Source organism: Ascaphus truei, chromosome 2, assembly GCF_040206685.1.
Source record: "Ascaphus truei isolate aAscTru1 chromosome 2, aAscTru1.hap1, whole genome shotgun sequence".
NCBI classification, from domain to species: Eukaryota; Metazoa; Chordata; class Amphibia; order Anura; family Ascaphidae; genus Ascaphus; species Ascaphus truei.
Window position 1 is genome coordinate 181,559,533 of NC_134484.1, and position 21,659 is coordinate 181,581,191.

The 21,659-nt window shown below is 48.2% G+C and overlaps 1 protein-coding gene and 1 long non-coding RNA gene across 3 annotated transcripts in view; one reads left to right on the plus strand and one right to left on the minus strand.

The window, feature by feature from the left end:
* Window positions 1–1,552: 1,552 nt before the first annotated feature.
* LOC142487008 (uncharacterized) lies at window positions 1,553–14,287 on the minus strand. 2 transcript variants are annotated; one of them, XR_012799107.1, is made up of 3 exons: window positions 14,067–14,287; window positions 7,221–7,351; window positions 1,553–4,857 (listed from the first exon to the last, which is right to left on the minus strand). It is a non-coding gene; the product is annotated as an uncharacterized LOC142487008 (long non-coding RNA). The 2 variants fall into 2 exon arrangements; XR_012799108.1 differs by lacking the exon at window positions 14,067–14,287 and adding an exon at window positions 10,090–11,132.
* Window positions 14,288–14,342: 55 nt separating this feature from the next.
* The window catches only part of NUP153 (nucleoporin 153), a 63,916-nt gene continuing 56,599 nt past the window's right edge, over window positions 14,343–21,659 (plus strand). Inside the window, exon 1 of the mRNA XM_075585640.1 lies at window positions 14,343–14,711. Coding sequence (XP_075441755.1) covers window positions 14,604–14,711 — 108 coding nt within the window. The 5' untranslated portion in view covers window positions 14,343–14,603. The remainder of the gene's footprint in view (window positions 14,712–21,659) is intronic.

Genomic DNA, 21,659 nt, shown 5'->3' on the forward strand with positions numbered 1-21,659 from the left:
TGGGTCTGAAGGGTTTGCTTGTGCAGTCTCTCTGCCTTTTCTAGTTCTTGGGTTAGTCTATATATATCCTATATCTTTTGTTTCCTTTTCCAGGCCCAATCGCTATTAGCTTGCCCCTTATAACACCCTTATGGGCTCCCACAGGGTCTGAGTCAGTATCATTATTTGCAAAAGTAGGTCCTAAGTGTTTCCCTAATGTATTCTACCACTTATGGGTTGCAGAGTAGGGATTCGTTTAGTCTCCAGGTTGTGGGTTTGTATGTGGGGCCCCAGTTTTTGAAGTTTACTACAATTGAGCTGTGGTCTGACCAGGCAGAGGGGCATATCTTTGCCACAACAATTACAGAGTGAGGATTCAACATTACATAATCTATTATAGAAAATGTTCCATGGGCATTATAAAAAAAAAAAAAAGAGTAATCTTTTACCTCCGGATTAAGGCTGCGCCCATACAGCCTTCGTCCACGCGGAGGCGTGCACGTCCGTGACGTCACCAGCGTGAAGTGGGTGCGTTTTCTGGACATAGTAGACGCGCCATGGGGGGCGTGTCTAGGGGCGGGTCTGTGACGTCATGGAGCTGGTTCACCCTCATTGGGTAAACCGCTCCCGTGACCTGCCCGTCACGGCGAGAAATCAGTTTCAACTGATTCCTTGCACAACGCGCGCGCCCCCTCTTGCAGTCGCGCGCGCCAGCGTGGTCTATGGGAGCGATCAATGCCTTAAGGCAATGTGGTCGCGCCTCCGTGCGGTATTCGGCAGCATGGACGACGCCTAAGGGTTCTCCAAGTTTTTCAAGAGAGAAAAGTCTTTGAATACATTTCTGAGATTTCGGTTTGTTGACGAGTACGTTATTGGGCCCGTTTTGTTACAAACCGGCCGTCTCTATACGCTTTGATCTCATCGGGTTAAAAATTAATTTTTTTATGGAATAGTATCGCTACTCCACTTTTTTTCGTTTCCGCCGAAGCCTGTATTATTGAGGGGAAGTCTGTACTAGCTAACAATTTTTGATCTTTAGATAACAGATTTCTTGGAGCATAGCAACCCTGGCACCTAATCTAATCATTTCCGTAATTACCAATCTGCGCTTTTGGGAGGTGTTTACACCGCTAACATTTTGGGATATAATTTTCAGCCCCATTTAACTTCTTGGACCAGGAGTGTTGGTGTGTTGTATAAACTTTTAAAATATGAATCATGTGGCAAAGGGTGACTAAAATACAGGGGGGGAGGAGGGAGTGCGGGGTACGGGGATTCCCAGACTGGTAGTTGGAAGAACTGGTCCAGGGCTAGTAGCTTCAAAGGGGGAACAGGGAAAAGGGTGTGAGGCTAAAATTAGGGGGCATGGGTCCAACTGCGTCGGACAGGTCCTTACCAGCATACTACTCACCACCTCGTTACTGGAACCTCAGACCTCCCCGCATACCCAGGTGTGGCCATGGCCTACTTGACATGTTATATGTTAACATGTGATTAGTACATAAAAATAAATCATGCGTTACAGAAGTACAAGCTACCGTAAAGTAAAATAAACACGCTAGTATGCAATAAGTATGTATAAGGTTCTTTATATAACGGCCACAGTGTACTCAGCACTTGACAAAAGAGACAGGAAATACAGGGAATTATAATACAACTAATGCAACAAAGAAAATCACACAATTGAAAAAGAAATCCCTGCCCCGGAGACATTACCATCTAAAATAAAAGTAATATAGAATAAAAGTAACACATAAAATGAACAATGGATAAAATTAGCAAAAGCTAAAAAAATAAATAAAGATGACCGCATCAAATCAATAAAATAAGTTAATATTGAATAACGTACCTGTGCCCGTCCTGCATTGTCACACTGACAGCTACTCTAGCACATGGCACTATGACCACAATGTCTCCCTTACCTCCTCTCACCAGGGATCTTACATAAGGGATCAGACATAACCCTCAAAAAAGCATCATCATTATCAGCAGAGTGGTAGGTATCTGCGTTTGGCCTTTTTTCCATGTAGTAACAAAGAAGGGAGAGGACCAACAGGTGCTTAAAATGTTACAAGCTTTCGAACCTCAGGGTCCTTCATCAAGTATGGCAGAAGCGAGCTAGACAGTAAGGAGATGTGAGGGGGGAGTTGGACAATGCAGTGTGTGTATACATATCTCTATATTTACACACCGTAACTCATTTTAAGCATGTTATCGATATAAAGAATGTTACCAGGCAATGGTGCATATATACACACACACATTTAATACAATATACATACATACATACATTTAATACAATATACATACATACATACATTTAATACAATATACATACATACATTTAATACAATATACACATACATTAAATATATATATATTACACATATACACATATATACACACAAAAAAAGACAAAAATGCCCAAAGCTACTTCCATTGTGACAAAAACACACAGTGCAATACCTATATATCTCGTATAAAAAGGGTCATTTAGTTTAACCCTTTGGCCAAAGCGTCTTAAGCCTGCTGCCACTTAGGCTTTGGTCCCGCTGCGTCCGGCGGCGCGTGCGCGTTACTCACCATCACCTTGTATCCTCCCGAGCCGGTCCCAGTCCCCCCTCGCTGCACGGCTCACTACGCGCTGTGACGTGTCAGCCGCCAGGGGATGCAAGAGAATTGAGATCCCGAGCGGTGACGCGTCACGTGGTGCGCTGGTGAGCCAATCAGTGCCGGGTCTGGAGCTGTCAGAGCTTCGTGGGGGGCGGGGAAGTGTGTGTGTATATATATATATATATATATATATATATATATATATTGTGACAGACAGAAATATCGCTCTACACTTAAATAAATTGTGTCCAAAACACCTGTAAATGAGTCATATATAGTAAGACTTAACAGTGGTGCTAAAGGTTAAATGAATATGAAAACAACAGAGGAAAAGCAACCTTTAAATAGCACACGGACATAGATGGAAGTGTAACCAAAGAAATATATTAAGGTGAATAAAACAGGGGATGAAGTTAAAAGGTGAGGGGGGCTCAACACTACCTAGACAATGTGGACCTGGAGGCAAGGGTCTAAATTAAGATCCAAAGCAAGACATGCACAGGACACAGGTGGCTTTGTCTAAGCACACCTGTGTAACAATCAACCTACACTGAGATCTTGTGACCACATGAAAAATTATTATACCATATAGTTAATACAATGGTTACATGTTGTGGGTACACAAGTTGTAAAGGTAACAGAGTGAAAAATACGTCACCGCTCAGTATGTAGATGTCACGGGCAGAAAGGTAGGTCAAAACTCCATGTCAGGTGGAAAAAGGTAGGGGCCCCCCTCAGCAAGACTCCCACTCCAACGCGTTTCGACGAGAAACTGTCTTCTTCGGGGAGTGGTGAGGGGAGAAATGAGCTAGCATTTATAGTGAAATCATAACAACAAAAATCGCGCCAAAAAATCAAGAATTACAAGCAGCTGTGGAGGAAAGGAGTATCTGCAAACATGGCAGCGTCATAGGGTCTGTTGTGTGAGGATTGCGCATCTCATTGGACTATTTTCATCACATGGGCACACTCTGGTCAGCCCCTATGTAAATTTAGTGATGACGCGTGTGAAGTCATCGCGTTACGAGCATCATAGCGCATGGCCATCATATCACCTCCCATTGAAGTCTGAAGCAGCCAAAAGTAAGGGAGAGAATGGCAGAAGTTACCATTTGCAAGAGACTGCCTATAATGTCCTTGCTTGCCAGATCTAGGGGAAATGCGCATGACGTCATCACGTTTTGCGACTCATTACATGCGGTTGTCATGGCAACTGTGTAAACAAATAGGACGGGCGATCTTACACCAGATTAAGGTAAAAGGCACTCTATAAAGCCCTAGACAATGAATGAAAAAGCTGCTAGTAAGAGAAACATTAATAAGCATGATATCCTGAGTTAATAAAGAATATATATATATAAACATATATGCAACAAACGTCAGTATGTTATATGTCTGTTGCTTAAACAAGGAAAATACATGCTTGATGGATGTCATTTGCCATTAGATCAAGTTAATCCAATACAGTGTTATAGCAGCAATGTCAATAACGATGAAATAAAAATTGTGATGAAACAATTATAACAGAAAGAGATATATGCTGTCATTCTCCTAAATAGGAGAAAATATGGTGAGCCAGGGGACTTATTGATTAAGGCATGTCCATATGCATTTGTGGTCCAATTTTTGATGCATGTGTGCAATGTTCCACATATTTGAATTACACAGTAAGAGGGCACAGGTCAGTCACAGAAGCAGGCAAGTACAAATACATCTCCACTATTCTGGGCATGAGCCCGCAACAGATAAATTATCTAACGACCGTACCATATTACTGTAATCTCACCCGACTGTCATCACATTATTTAACCGTAGGTAATCCAGATCTGAAATGTTTGAGACTGCACCACAACCAAAGTGACAAAGTCACATAAATTTTGTGTATATCACAAGATGAGGCAATCTGCGGCTCTTAGAGTGAATGCAGACCAATAAATGTACGAAAGCATTTTCAAACGGGTAACATGAACACAGTGGAACTGGAAAAGTCCTGGAAAGAACATCACCCATGTTTAATCTGTCGGTGTGCAAAGTTATTGCACTAACCAAAATCCATATGGAGTTATCCGTGTCCACAGCTGGATGAACAAACAAATATTGTAGTAACGGAGCAATTCCCATAAGTGTAGAAGGAATAGTCATGATGCATCTTGTCACGGGTCCCGTATTAGATGAATAATTTCCATGGATTTTCTTAATGTAGGAAAGATGATCTCCATACGGTGTTCCACAGCAATCACTGATCTTCAGTGTAGAACAGGAATGCTGGTTCACAGTATAAGCATGTATGGGAGGAACAAAGTGAAAAACCAAGCATTAGAGAACAAACAGGCCAGGGTGTTAAAAAAACAAATCAAACCAGAGGGGCAATAGTTATAAGAACATAGCAAATCCGAGATAGTCATTGAGACCACGTGTTATCATGGTGCCCAACTGCACGATCCATCTGCACTCCCTCCTCAGCAAAGCCTTTTCAAGGTCGCCACCCCGGGCGCCGAGAGAGACCCTGTGGAAGGCAAATGCAGAAAGGACCGCACTGTCAGACCCATGACAGCGCAAAAAGTGACGCGCAACTGAGCTGATCTTCTTGCATGAATCTACATCTCTTTGCGCATTTTTGATGTTGCGAGTATGTTCCAACACGCGAAAGCGGAATTCTCTAGTGGTCATGCCAACATATGCAAGGCCACAGGGACATTCAAGATGATATACTACTCCCTTGCTTTTGCAATTTATGAACGAGAGTATCTTGTATGTGTGTGTTTTGTTGGAATTCGTAAATGTAGATGTTTGATGCATGTGTCTACATGCTGAACACATGCCACATTTATAGAAGCCCAGCTTACGATGTTGAAACAGGAAGGTAGGGTTAATCTGAGGCACATAATGACTGCGTGTCAATTTGTCCCCTAGGTTCGGGGAACGCCTGCTTGTCAGGCTCGCGCGGTCGCCAAGTGTGTTCCTGAGTTCATAATCTATCATAAGGGTCCCCCAATGTTTTTGAAGTATACCCCTAAGATCTGACCATTGGCGGTTAAAAGTGCTAATGAACCTAATTTGTTTCCTGCCCTTGTATTTGGGTCTTACTTGCAAAAGGCTCTCACGGGTTACTTTACGGCAGTTGTTATAGCCTTTTTGAATCTTGGAATTGCTATACCCACGTTTGAGAAATTTGGTCTTAAATTCTTTAGCTCTGGTTTGAAATGTGACATCAGAGGAACAATTCCTCTTTAGTCTCAGGAATTCACTGCGGGGAATCCCTGAGACTTGGTGCTGAGGGTGGAAACTGGACGCGTGAAGAATGGAATTGGTCGCAGTAGTTTTACGTTGAATGTCTGTCTCAATCATACCTGTTCTATTAATGCTGAGCAGAACATCTAAGAACACCACAGAGGTGGGACTGCAAAAATGAGTGAGCTTGATGTTGAGCTTGTTGTGGTTGAGTGCATGGATAAAATCTGCAAATGCATCACTGGTGCCATGCCAGACAACCAGGATATCATCAATGTATCTCAGCCACAACAAGCCCAAGTCGCTGAAGTGGCGATGGAGGTCTGAAAAGACTACCTTCCTTTCCCACCATCACAAAAATAAATTGGCATAGGAGGGTGCACATGCCGCTCCCATTGCTGTGCCTCTGACTTGTAAATAAAATTTAGTTTTGAAAATAAAGTTGTTGTGGGCGAGTATGAATTGTAATAATTCCATAAGGAAATCGAGAAGGTCAACCGGAATGTCCTGCATAGACAGGTAGAATCTAGATGCCAGGAGACCTTCCCGATGGGGGATGCAAGTGTACAGGGACTCTACATCACAGGTCGCAAGGATAGTATCCCCGTCGACCGTGATGCAGTCGACCCTGGACAGCACCTCCATTGTGTCACGTAAATAAGACGGTAAATTAACAACTGCGAGGCACAGAAATGAATCTAGGAAGCGGCAGGCAGGTTCACACAAACCCCCTATGCCAGAGACAATAGGTCGTCCCGGTGGGCGGGAGGCATTCTTGTGGACTTTGGGTAATAGGTAAAAGGTGGGGATTACAGGGAATTTGGGCAATAAACCGTCATAGTTAGATTTTGTTATGGTCTTATTATCTAGCGAATTGTGCAATATGCGTTCTAGATCAGTCTTAAATCTGAGTGTAGGGTCACAGGCTAATTCAGAGTAACACGATGTTACACTTCCATCTATGTCCGTGTGCTATTTAAAGGTTGCTTTTCCTCTGTTGTTTATATATATATATATATACACACATACATACAGTGTTCGACAAATCACCCAAAAATCTACTCGCCCACCCAAAAAATCTACTCGCCACCTAGTCCTGCCCCCAACCCTAGTCATGCCCCCAACCCTGCCCATAGTCCCGCCCCCAACCCCACTTTAAAATAAAATACATTTAATAAATTCCTAGTCAGAACAACATTCGTTTTTGACATAAATGTATTTATTGTATTACATTATACTACAATTAGTCCTTGTTACATGTGTGTGTATGTGTGTGTAAATGTCGGATATAGAAATAAAAGCCAGATGTGAATGACTAGTTTCCTGAACCCCTTAACCAGTGTCTGGACGTCGCCGCTTCACAATATCTAAAGCAGCAATCCCGCCTGGGATCTTACCTGATCCGTAGTCCCTCAATGTCCAGGTGCCCTCATTCCCACAATCTAATACATTAGAGGGGAGGTGTTCATTACTTGTCTTCTGGGTTAGTGGGGGTTACGATGTCTTCCGTGTGAAGCTTGAGTCAGATCTGGAGAAAGCAGTATAGGTTATTTCGGTGTAGTATAGGGAAGTTAAGATATACAGGGTAAATAAGAGATCCAGAATGTGAGAGAGGTGTGGGGGGGGGGGGGGAGAGAGAGAGACGGAGAGAGACAGGGAGAGAGACAGAGAGAGAGACAGAGAAAGAGAGACAGAGAAAGAGAGACAGAGAAAGAGAGAGAGAGAGAGGGGAGAGAGGGGGGAGAGAGAGAGGGGGGAGAGAGAGAGGGGGAGAGAGAGAGGGGGGAGAGAGAGAGGGGGGAGAGACAGAGGGGGGAGAGAGACAGAGGGGGGAGAGAGACAGAGAGAGAGAGAGAGAGAGAGAGAGAGAGAGAGAGGGGAGAGGGGAGAGAGACAGAGAGGGAGAGGGGAGAGAGACAGAGGGGAGAGAGACAGAGGGGGGAGAGAGACACAGAGAGAGAGGGGAGAGAGACAGAGAGGGAGAGGGGAGAGAGGGAGAGGGGAGAGAGAGGGGAGGGAGACAGAGAGAGGAGAGAGAGACAGAGAGAGACAGAGAGGGGAGAGAGGGGAGAGAGGAGAGAGACAGAGCGAGAGAGGGGAGAAAGACAAAGAGAGGGTAGAGGGGAGAGAGACCAAGAGAGAGGAGAGGGGAGAGAGGTAGAGAGAGAGAGGGGAGAGAGACAGGGGAGAGGGGAGAGAGACAGGGGAGAGGGGAGAGAGAGAGGGGAGAGAGAAGAGAGAGAGGGGAGAGAGACAGAGAGAGGGGAGAGAGACAGAGAGAGGGGAGAGAGACAGAGAGAGGGGAGAGAGACAGAGAGAGGGGAGAGAGACAGAGAGAGGGGAGAGAGACAGAGAGAGGGGAGAGAGACAGAGAGAGGGGAGAGAGACAGAGAGAGGGGAGAGAGACAGAGAGAGGGGAGAGAGACAGAGAGAGGGGAGACGAGACAGAGAGAGGGGAGACGAGACAGAGAGAGGGGAGACGAGACAGAGAGAGGAGAGAGAGACAGAGAGAGGGGAGAGAGAGGAGAGAGAGACAGAGAGAGGGGAGAGAGACAGAGAGAGGGGAGACGAGACAGAGAGAGGGGAGACGAGACAGAGAGAGGAGAGAGAGACAGAGAGAGGGGAGAGAGAGGAGAGAGAGACAGAGAGAGGGGAGAGAGACAGAGAGAGAGGGGAGAGAGGGTGACTGGGTGGGTGGCTGACTGACGGGGTGGGTGGCTGACTGACGGGGTGGGTGGCTGACTGACGGGGTGGGTGGCTGACTGACGGGGTGGGTGGCTGACTGACGGGGTGGGTGGCTGACTGACGGGGTGGGTGGCTGACTGACGGGGTGGGTGACTGACTGACGCTGTGGGTGACTGACTGACGCTGTGGGTGACTGACTGACGCTGTGGGTGACTGACTGACGCTGTGGGTGACTGACTGACGCTGTGGGTGACTGACTGACGCTGTGGGTGACTGACTGACGCTGTGGGTGACTGACTGACGGGGTGGGTGACTGACTGACGGGGTGGGTGACTGACTGACGGGGTGGGTGACTGACTGACCGGGTGGGTGACTGACTGACCGGGTGGGTGACTGACTGACCGGGTGGGTGACTGACTGACCGGGTGGGTGACTGACTGACCGGGTGGGTGACTGACTGACCGGGTGGGTGACTGACTGACCGGGTGGGTGACTGACTGACGGGGTGGGTGACTGACTGACGGGGTGGGTGACTGACTGACGGGGTGGGTGACTGACTGACGGGGTGGGTGACTGACTGACGGGGTGGGTGACTGACTGACGGGGTGGGTGACTGACTGACGGGGTGGGTGACTGACTGACGGGGTGGGTGACTGACTGACGGGGTGGGTGACTGACTGACGGGGTGGGTGACTGACTGACTGACGGTGTGGGTGACTGACTGACTGACGGGGTGGGTGACTGACTGACTGACGGGGTGGGTGACTGACTGACTGACGGGGTGGGTGACTGACTGACTGACGGGGTGGGTGACTGACTGACTGACGGGGTGGGTGACTGACTGACTGACGGGGTGGGTGACTGACTGACTGACGGGGTGGGTGACTGACTGACTGACGGGGTGGGTGACTGACTGACTGACGGGGTGGGTGACTGACTGACTGACGGGGTGGGTGACTGACTGACTGACGGGGTGGGTGACTGACTGACTGACGGGGTGGGTGGGTGACTGACTGACTGACGGGGTGGGTGACTGACTGACTGACGGGGTGGGTGACTGACTGACTGACGGGGTGGGTGACTGACTGACTGACGGGGTGGGTGACTGACTGGGGGGGGGGTGACTGACTGGGGGGGGGGTGACTGACTGGGGGGGTGGTGACTGACTGGGGGGGTGGTGACCGACTGGGGGGATGGTGACTGACTGGGGGGATGGTGACTGACTGGGGGGGGGTGACTGACTAGGCGGGGGGGGGGTGACCGACTGACTGACTGGCGGGGGGTGACTGACTGGGGGGGGGTGACTGACTGACTGGGGGGGGGGTGACTGAATGGGGGGTACCTCTGGTGTCCTATGCACACATGCGCACACACACACACACACACACACACACAACTGTCTGACACACACACACACACACACACACACACACACACACACACACACACACACACACACGTTAGCAGCACCCAGACTAATAACACATACACCAGATAACCACTAAGACCACTACATTCTCCCCTCAGGGGTAAGAGCAACACCTTTAGGACCACTTGCATGCAACGAGTGACCCGACTCACCTCCTTGATCTTGTCCCTCTGCTCCCTCACTGCTGGGTCCTCCGGCTCCTTCCCCACCGCCCCCACCGGCGGCCTGAACACCATGCCGGGCAGCTGCTTCCCTGCCCCCGCCTCCCTCGCCTTGCTGTCCTGCGCCAGCCTCTCCTTGTCCCCGGGCTGCCGGTGGGGGGTGCCCTTGGCCTCCCTCTGCGCCCTCTCGTGCTCCTCCCGGATGCGGGCCAGGCTGCCTCAGATCTGCTGCTCCTCCCCGGAGGGCTGCGCTGAAGCGGTGGCGGGGGCTGCTGGAAGAACACGCCGCTCAGCAGCTTGGGCGAGTCCGGCAGGAAGAAGATGGCCCCGAAGCCGCTGAACACCAGCAGCAGCACAAACTTCTCCCCACGGCTTCCTCACCCCGGCCCAGCAGCAGCACAAACTTCTCCCCACGGCTTCCTCACCCCGGCCCAGCAGCAGCACAAACTTCTCCCCACGGCTTCCTCACCCCGACCCAGCAGCAGCACAAACTTCTCACCCCGGCCCAGCAGCAGCACAAACTTCTCCCCACGGCTTCCTCACCCCGGCCCAGCAGCAGCACAAACTTCTCCCCACGGCTTCCTCACCCCGGCGGAGCAGCAGCACAAACTTCTCCCCACGGCTTCCTCACCCCGGCCCAGCAGCAGCACAAACTTCTCCCCACGGCTTCCTCACCCCGGCCCAGCAGCAGCACAAACTTCTCCCCACGGCTTCCTCACCCCGACCCAGCAGCAGCACAAACTTCTCACCCCGGCCCAGCAGCAGCACAAACTTCTCCCCACGGCTTCCTCACCCCGGCGGAGCAGCAGCACAAACTTCTCCCCACGGCTTCCTCACCCCGGCCCAGCAGCAGCACAAACTTCTCCCCACGGCTTCCTCACCCCGACCCAGCAGCAGCACAAACTTCTCACCCCGGCCCAGCAGCAGCACAAACTTCTCACCCCGGCCCAGCAGCAGCAGCACAAACTTCTCCCCACGGCTTCCTCACCCCGGCCCAGCAGCAGCACAAACTTCTCCCCACGGCTTCCTCACCCCGGCCCAGCAGCACAAACTTCTCCCCACGGCTTCCTCACCCCGGCCCAGCAGCAGCACAAACTTCTCCCCACGGCTTCCTCACCCCGGCCCAGCAGCAGCACAAACTTCTCCCCACGGCTTCCTCACCCCGGCCCAGCAGCACAAACTTCTCCCCACGGCTTCCTCACCCTGGCCCAGCAGCAGCACAAACTTCTCCCCACGGCTTCCTCACCCCGGCCCAGCAGCAGCACAAACTTCTCCCCACGGCTTCCTCACCCCGGCCCAGCAGCAGCACAAACTTCTCCCCACGGCTTCCTCACCCCGGCCGAGCAGCAGCACAAACTTCTCCCCACGGCTTCCTCACCCCGGCCCAGCAGCACAAACTTCTCCCCACGGCTTCCTCACCCCGGCCCAGCAGCACAAACTTCTCCCCACGGCTTCCTCACCGCGGCCCAGCAGCACAAACTTCTCCCCACAGCTTCCGCGCCCCCCGGGACCCCCTGTCTGGTAACAGGCTGCCGCCCGGCATCGCTCACACGGCCACCGGCTCCACGCTAGGACCTGCGGCGGCACCGCTAAGACTCGGGAGGGGACACACACACACGTGTGCAACTGCCGGACTCCGGTCCAAGCCACAAGAGATTTGTAGGAGGGAGGGCGCGCGGGTGTATCGCTGCTCGGCGGCGCACCACTATGACCGGCACATGTGTGCTCTTCTGGGGAGAGCTAGACCTGTGTAATAACATGGGAGAGCGACACCTTCCGGCAGATATGTGTAATAACACCAGGAACAGAAATGCTTCAGATACGTGCTGCTACTCTAAAATTCAGCGCAGGCAGGGAAAATTTAAAAAAAACACGTGCGCTGCTTGGGCGGCCATAAGGAGCTGCATGGGCCAATATTTACTCGCCCGGGGGTTAAATCCACCCGCCCCAGGCGTGTAAATGAATAGGATTGTCGAACACTATATATATATATATATATATATATATATATATATATATATATATATATATATATATAGTCAGGTATGGAGATTAGCACTCACGGTTTTGTTGCAGGAGGCAGATGCTTGTCCCATAGAGAGTATGTAGACATATGGAGACCAGGGGATCCTGATAGCCAAAAAGAGACAGCACACTGCAGGTATGGTATCAAAAAAGTGTATTCAGTAACACCCTGCCCTGAGGAAGGTCCCGTTGGGAGGACCGAAACGTTGGCGGCCTTGTGTTACTGAATACACTTTTTTGATACCATACCTGCAGTGTGCTGTCTCTTTTTGGCTATCAGGATCCCCTGGTCTCCATATGTCTCTCTCTCTCTCTCTCTATATATATATATATTGTGTGTTTCTTACAGCCCCTCTCCACCTCCCTCATTTATTTTCCCTTTTTGCTGCCCGGGTCCCCCCCCCCCAGATCCCCGCGGCTGCTGCCCGCTCGGACAGGGAAGTGGGAGCGGTGTCAGTCGTTGGTTGTTTGGGCTTCCCCCCTCTGCCTCCGATCCTTGTGGCTGCTGCCCGGGTGGGAGGTAAGCGCGGGGGGGTGGGGAGCAGAGTTGGCAGGCGACGGGAGCGTGGCTGGCCCCATACTTGCCCGCTCTGGGTGGGTAGAGTGTGCGGGGGGGGGGGGGGGAGAAGCTGGGGAGAGACTGGTGCGCACGGGGAGAGGCTGGCGCTGCATTGGTGGTTCAGTGGCTGGCGCGGGGAGGTGTCCCCCAGCCCCCGATCCCCCGGGTGAGCTGTGAAGGGGCCAGCTTGTGGGCGAGCAGGGCTCCCGCATGGCGCCGCTTCCCCCTCCTTCCCCCAGTTCCTCCTCGGTTGAAGGAGAGGGGTGCGAGGGTTTGCGTACACGCGTTTCCTCCCCCAACCCCACATCATGGCCGCGCCCCCCGACCCGCTTTGGACACGCTCCCCGCGCCAAAAAAAATCAGCTGCAGACCGCAGATCGTGGTGCAGTGACTTTCACGCGCCGCCTGTTTTCAGTGCGGGCACGCTGTCTGAGGCAGCGGGACCTTAGCCTGACAAGGCATGACCGAAAGCAGGTCCAAACACTCACCTGGGTTAAAATTCTTATTTACCTATATAATTACAGGAAGAATGATCACATTGGATCTGTCATAACCTGGCAAAATGAAACTGACCTGCCAACTTGGAAAGTGGGGTGGGGCGAGCTTAAACCTTGGGGGGGAGGGGCCACTACCCTCCCATAAGCAACTGAGACCAGCTGCAGTTTGCAAAATACAGATTCCCAACAAGCTCTGAGAAACCCCAACCATTACCACATAATATATATGCATAAAAGTGTCAAAAGGAGTGCTAGTGGGCGTGGCTAAATGTATACAACAAAAAACAAAAATGCCCAAAGCTACTTCCATTGTGACAAAAATACACAGTGCAGTACCTATATATCTCTTGTAACAATGGTCATTTAGTTTAACCCTTTGGCCAAAGCCGAGCTGCAACAAATACCAGGCACCTGACGAAGTTAGCTGTCGCGGACGAAACGCGTAGGGCTGACGTCAGTGGTACTCTCGCGGTGTGTCCGCGCTACTCGGTGAGACCTAAGCATACTAGAGGTCTTTGAGGTGCCTGGTATTTGTTGCAGCCCGGCGCTGGTTCCCGGTTTGGCTCCTGATTTGCTTTATTACCATCGAGCACCGGTTTGGAACTGTGCTAGAGGCGCGATCAGCCGTATTACACCCACCCTTTGCGGTCACAGCGAGTCTCGGCTTGCCCCCATTTCCATCCCTACGAGCTGTGTTCCCAGACCTCCAAAGATACCTTTATGTGACATTTCTTTATGTTCATCTTGTAAGTGTGCATTGCCTTCTACCTTTTTATCATGAAGTAGTTATCTTCTTTACTCATGCATACCTGTGCACAAACACTGGGGCACGGAAGCAATGCGAGTGGAGATAACAGCACATACGTGTAGCATGTGCTTACACATACCTAATGAGGCGGGCAGGTTAGTAGTGGTGTGTGACACTCACATCTCAGGGCAACCCATTATCATTGGAATCAGAAAAGAATGTCCGCTCCCGCGTTCTTCTGTGCAGTCAGTGACGTCACATACAGCATTCAGTCTGCGTTCCCTTTCCCTTCCCCTTCCCCACCGGGACTACATTTCCCGTCGACAAGCGCGCCCTTAGCGTCCTCGCGTCACGGACGCATCATACGTTAAACGCCCCTCCCCCTTTCTCCTCCCCATTTCTCATATCGAGGAGATCGTCGCGTGTCGGTGACGTATAGGTCTCCTCCCCCCCTCGTTGTCGTCGTCGGCGACGCGCGCGCGCAAAGTGAGGCTGGCGAGAGCGCGAGACGGTGGAGTGTAGGCCCCGAGCACCGGACACGGGGGAGGGGGGTATACACACAGTATATACATAGTGACATCTCACACACGCGGGGTGTGCATACGCACACACTGACATACAGAGCAGGGTATACGCGGCGCACAGGTCCTCGGCGGCGGCGGCGCCGGTTCAGCTGATGGCGGCGGCTGGAGGAGCCGGGCCCGGGGGTAAGATCAGGACTCGGAGGTATCACCTGACCGGCAGGACCCCGTATACCAAGAGCCGCCAACCGCAGCAGCAGCAGGTACGTGTCCCTGCGTGTGTCCCCGGGAGAGCCCGGCACACGGGGATATATATATATATATATGTGTGTGTGTGTATATATATATATATATGTATATCGTGGGTAGTTGGGGTGCTTGCTTTCCCGCACAGATGCGACAGTGATATAGGTGTGTGCCCAGAAGTGCGCAGGCGCTATGCATATACTCATGTGTCCCTTATGTGTAGATGATAAAAAAATAAATGTTTTATTCCTATTTTGCAAGTCACCACCTTCCTGGTACATGTAACGGTAAGACTGGCGCGGAGGAGAGCCGCTGGAAGAGCAAATGTGACACTAAATAAACGTTAATACAACCCCCTGACACATCCCGGCCTCCTCCTCATCATACTGTATGTAGCTGCCGGGTCTCTGTGCTCCATGCAGAGGGGGTACGGGCCGGGGAGGGGGTGTGTGGGCTGCTGTGTGATCTGGGGGTGGCTCCTCCGCAGACATGTGGCTGCTCTCTCTGCACATGGTCAGGTTAAAGTCACATCAGTCGCTACCCACAGGGATCATCCTCTGCTCCCTGACACACATCTGGGGAAACACTAACTGTGCAGTAGGGAGATGCGGGAAGTAAGCGAACACGTGACTATCTAAACTTGTATCACCCAAAGGGGGCTGTGTGTCCAGTGTCAAAAGTAATGTAATTTTAATGACCATTAAACTTTTGTTGTTACTTAACCTTAGAAAGGGGCGACCATGTACACTGCGCTTTACAATAGGAATATGCAGACAATATAAGGTGCAGCAAGTTACATGTATAACTTGAGCAAAAGGAATCAAATATGAATGTAAATGGAATACATTGCATGTCTGACCAGACATGTAGTGTAACACTCGATGGTATTGTTGCGGGATACAGAAGCAGCAAGAAGATACAGTCGGTGTTTGGCATAGAAGGTGGGTGAGAGGCAGTTGCATTTATTTGTTTTCTCCTCAAATGTGACTTTTCGGCTTGCTTTTGATGGAGAGCTTGGCAAGATAGGGGAGAGAAGATATTTCCAGAGAACACAAAGATATGGGGCAGGGTAGACCATTTTGAGCACAGAAAGGTAGTAATATAGTGCAATTAGAGTTGCACTGCAGGGATGAGAAAAGAAGTGTAGCTCTTTGGAAGGGACCAGTAAAAACGTAATGTAGCATTAGGAAAAGCATTGACCGTTGTCATTTTATTTTTTTTGGGAAGGCTGTAGTGGTCACGGTTTTTATGTATGTTTCCTTGTCGTATTGCATCTGTCAGACGGTTGGTATTCCCTCCTATGCCGACCTGTCAGTGTGTGCGCACACACTATAATGGCAGCAGCCCTGTTAGATCCACAGCTGGATAGTGGTCTCCCCTGTGATCTTCCAGGTACTGCAGTTGCAAGACTCTTCTCTGCATTGCTCCAAAAAAGGTCCTAATGTCATCTGCCCCTTTTCACTTTTGATCCTTGTCTTTTGGTACCTCCTAGTATTTCTTCTTGTGAACTGTCCGGCGCACTACCATATTAATTCTTTCACACTTGTGATGTCACAAGCTTTTGTGTGTTCTGACCCCATTCATTCTTTTCCCTGTCTCCTTCAGGTAATACCCAGCATACTACTTTGTTTTCTGAAGCGCCTGAATTATCTTTTCATTTAGTGTCAAAGTTGAAGTTGGATGAACACGCGCATACATTGTGCAGAACAGAGTTCGTCTCTTATGATAAAAGTATATATTAAAAAAATACACATCCACATGAATCCAATGTATTTCAGTCTCACCCTGCACCTTTCAGACAGACCAATCCCGCCAGTGATGATCAGGCTTGTACTACTTCCTTCCATGTCAGACACCCACACGTGATACTACAGTTCGGCTTTGGTTGATTGGGGGCCACACGTTGATTCCATGGACACAAACTACATCATTTTGACGAGCGGTTGCCCAGAACTTGTTCTGTACTGTACACACGTTTTGGCTACTTTCTCTGTTCCCAAAACTTAACCTTACTCCCTTAATCCATAATGTTTACCAATAATATCAGATCGCTATATACCATACTGGTGCACAAGTTTCCATGTGGCATTCTTATTGTAAATGTCCCTGCTGGATGTCTGCAGTGCATAGCCAGCCATAATCTTTTAAGCACAGATAAAACATGATACAGACAAATTGAGAGGACAGTATATTTTTGTATTTACATTGTTACATGTTGTTTGTGGTCATCTTGGTGTGAGCTTGATGCTCTGTTACACCAGGTCTGTCTTCTATCAGTGACAACGTTGGATGGCACCTCATTATATATCTAATTTGGCTCTATCACCCTTGCTTGTAAAATCACCATCATCTGCAGTGGTGAGCTGCGTAAAGATCATGGGCTTGTATATTTGGCTGGTGATTTTTTTTATTTATATAATTTATCCGTACATGAGTGGTATTTTGCACTACTAGCAGGTGCTCCGATAAGGGCATGGACCAGAAAGGGTTTTTGTGGTCCAACATGCTGTAGCGGAATGGTTAACCTTGGTCAAGCAGCAAAGCCCCCCTTTAAAAAACAAAACAAAAAAAACTATCTCTATATCTCTGTCATACACATTTTAAGTTATGGTGGGTGAAAAAGGCGACAAAAAACCTCCAATGTTTGTTGCCTTTTTCACCCACCATAACTTAATGTATATGGTAAACCTACCCAGCCTTGACAATTGCAAAGCCAGTACAACCAACCCTCACACTGATAAGACCCATTAAGGTTGAAACATCTGAGAGTGGTTTGACTGGCTTTGCATCTAATCCCATGCGGTGCTTAAAGCCGTGTGAATAGCATAGCATTTGCTTATATGGGTTTCATGTAAATGGATTTCAAGTAAAAGGTGAAAGATGTGCTAATTTGCATGTCATTTCCCAGAATCACTTGCTGCAGTGGAAGTGCTGGGTGATGGTGAAAGGCAGGGTTGCAGACCTGTCTAAGACATGCAAATGAGCACACCGTAATATTTCCATTTGCTATATGCTTTACGGTGGAGGTTTTTTTGTCACAAGTGATAATTATATATATATATATATATATATATATATATATATATATATATATATATATATATATATATATTATAGCTCAATCTCAGGAATGGATTTGGATGTCCTTCAGAACAGAATCGCATTATTTTCATCTACATGAACCCCCTGGTTCCCAAGACGCTTTCCAGTGATGCTACCGTTATTCCCTCATGGTTTTTTTAACAGCGATTTTAAATGGCAGTACTCTACGAGCCCTCAACCAATGATTATGCGGCTACTTATGAAACTAAGATTTGATAGCCATTTTGGTTCCCCTGGTGGGGAATTAAAATCCGGTAGCTTCACCTGTATGTACTTCGGAGACTGTGGGTTCTTGTATCTGAAAATAGCACGTGTAAACTCGAGGTTACCCATGGTTTCCATTCTGTAAATATAATGGGGGGGAGGTGTAAGAAATTTAAGGGATTGTTATTTGAAGTTTACAGTAAGAAAATACTCTAGCAGAAGACACGTGACAAAATATTTTGACCCACTGTCTTGACTGCTAATGATTGATGACATTAGGAAGCAGGGGGAGCAGTCTTTTGGATAACTGAAGTTAGATAGCATAAGATTTAAAGGCAATCGTAAAAGCTTTTTGAAACAAGAACCTAAAGGGTTACCTGAAGAACCGTTAACGGCCAACATAACTGACTAATGATATCTTGGTCAGTGACAGCAAACGTGAAAAAGTGTTTATATTAGTTTTGTACAACCTTTCGTGACACTTTGTGTACCGTGACAATCATGGGTCCAGAGAGGGCCGTAAGCAATATGGCACTCCTATGACAATTTATCAGATAGTCCAGTTCACCCTCTAGATGTCAAAGAAGCCTAGTACAATGCATGTACGTACGCCTGTGAGGCTACACTACACATGACTCCGGTACAATGAATCCTATAGTGGGAGAGTTGAGGAATATTTTGTACTCTGATTAACTCAAATTAAACTAGTCCCAGACGGTAGGCCGTAAAACTGTTCATATCTAGTGTAAAGTGACATAGCTGTCGCCGCACGCAAGTTGTCAATCGTCTGAATTTTCTCTCAGATCGGAGTTATTGAATATAAAATTGTCTGACGCGAGTTGCATCCTATTTTCGGCGTGAGGTCTGGGACATTACCCGGTCAACAAGTGGATTAAAATGGAACTTGATGCCAAATGGTTGAAGCACAAAGTTGCAGAATTGGTATTGCTGAGAGAACCTAGATAGTTTGGGGATTCTGCTCTACTGAACATTTGTGGATAAATGGTGTTAATCAGTTTGGCACCCAGGGCTGGTGCTAGCAAGGAACTTTGATTTTGAGTGCACAGGGAGAGAGAAGGAAACCCCCTTATCGCTGCACTAAATGTCTAAATGAACACCAGAACATATGTAAAAAAAACCAAAAAAACCTTTTATTGTATAAAATTAAAATAAACAGTAGGTTCTAAAGGCGGAGAAACAAAATGCAAACTTAAAAACAATTGAGTGAACACAGGGCGGAGGTGTGGTCCTGCTATGAATGTAGCTAAATCTATTGCCAAAAATGGCGTAATAGCATGTCAAAATGAAATCTCATGGGTCAGTCTGATCTGTCAGACAGGGGAAAGGCATAATATACATGTATACCACTTCAATATCCGAGTATAGTCAGGTGTTGTCCTAATCAGTCTTGGAAATCTTTGTTAACCCTTTAGTTGCTGGTGAGGGTAGCAGGTTACCTGAGAAAAGATGCCACTTAACCTGTATTGATAGGGATCAGTTTAAATGGCTGTCTCTCGGAGGGGTTCAGATCTACAATTTTCCTGCAGGTCACAGCAGAACTGGGTGGTTAGTCTATTAGGAAGTGTATCAATCCTGTGATATTGTCTAATAGATGAAGCTTCTAGTTCTGACTCTTAGAACCCAGATAACTTGCTAATTTCGGTAGATAAAGGTATACAATAAGTGGTATCCCACCCCCAGCAAACCGAACTCTGTGCTGCCTGTGATTTCGGTGCAGTCTCCTACGCGTTCAGGAAAACACAACCGGTCCCATCCCCCGTTGAAACAGGTGAAACGTATGTTGGGTGCGTCTGGCATCACCTACATGTGATGTGCTTCAGAAGTGTGTGTGTGTGTGTGTGTCGGTTGTGTTACCCTACCCTGTCAGTAAGTGGAATTGAACTCACTGACAAATGGTTAAAGTGCAAAGTTGCAGAATAGGTATTACTGTTTTGATTTCTTTCTGTTTTGGTATTTAATGACCAGACAGGCTGTCTGCTGCTTTTAGTAAAGGGGGGTGTGGGGTGCCCACTCTCCATTCAGGAGATGCTCACAGAGGAAACTGTTGCGGATGAGCAACAGAGCATGCATATGACTGGTTAGTGATCATTTCTAATCCTTCCTGGAAAACACCAGACAGTCCATGCGGTGTGCGCTAACATTTAGAACAGTAGGAACATTTGGTAGCTTAGTTGAATAAGTGGGAATTGACTAAAGACGTGTTCCATTTTTGTACTGGATCAGGCGAAGCTTGATTCTGCTCCGGGGAACCCCATTTTTTCAATGCTTTGTAACATAAAAGAAAGGGGGTCGACTATAATGCAACTTTTTTTTTTTTTTTCACAGGCTCTCAAGTCTTTTAAACGCGCCTTACTTTATCTAGTAACCATTTCAAATGGCAGAAAATGTTGCTTGTTTGAGTACTTTTACTTTATTGTTGCTCCATTCCATTTTCCAAAGTGACACATTATTGAAAGTGGCTGCATATGTCCAGTCTCCATAAATAATGTGCTGATAAAGTATTAATATTCTCTCAAACCTCACGGTACACTCTCCCAAGTGTATGGATTCTTTGAAAGTCTGAACAGTTCTTTGTATTTGGTTACAACAGGGACTCTATAAACGAGGAGGCGGCAATCTGAATAATTGTCCCACCAAAATCAGATTTCTCAGGCCCCTTCCATGTCAGATCAATTTACAGTAAAAACCCACCCTAAACTTCCAGGTGGTGTTAACAAACATTGTTGGGACCAAGCCTGATATTTTAATGCTTTTATTCACCCTGCTCCATCCTATGAAACGACTAATCTCAAGTAGTTCAGTTTGACCCTATAGGACACTGCACTTTTTAAAAGGAAATGGGGAAAGCACTAGATTGCACATCCTGGCGGAGGGCTACGTCACACTTTCTCTGCTCTAGGGAAGGATAAATGCAGAAGATGGAAGTGCCCTGTGTTGAAAAATCTCTCCATAAACCACAATACTTGGGCTTCAGGCTCCCTCCACTGTCTCTAAACATTTATCCGCCTTGTGCTGCATGAAAGTGCATTACACACCTTTCCTATGTCCAAGCTGCGTTGTCTGGTTTACTTCTTGCAACATCATAGCCCTAAATAGCTAGGGAGTGCGGTTTAGTAACATTCCTAAGGATGCACACTAGTATGAGCAGATCTGTATCACTAAGACTTTTACATTTGTTACTTAAAGCAGCAATACAGATGTTTTAAAAAACAAAAACAAAAAAAAATTATTACAGGTTTGAAGCAGGGGGTTTCCGGAGCTGAACTGTGTTAATTACTGCTCTGGGGAACCCCTGCTTCCAGAGGTACTTGCTTCTGTAGCGGTGCGGATATCTATGTAGCCAGGGAAATAGTGTGCCTAATGAAATGGCAGCATGTACATGTCCCGCGGACCAATAGGACGCAGTGACGTAATCCGGTGCACCTTTCTATTGGCCCATGTGACGGACATTAAAACTTCACAGGCATCGCAACAGATGTAAGTTTCCCTGGAAGCAGGGGCTCCCCAGGGCTGACATTAACACTGTTCAGCTCCGGAGATGCCCTGCTTCAATCTCTAAAAAATAACCTATATTGCTGCATTTAAGCGACGGTTCATCCTACGGGGTCAAATCTGGAGCACCAATGCCTTCCACCCCA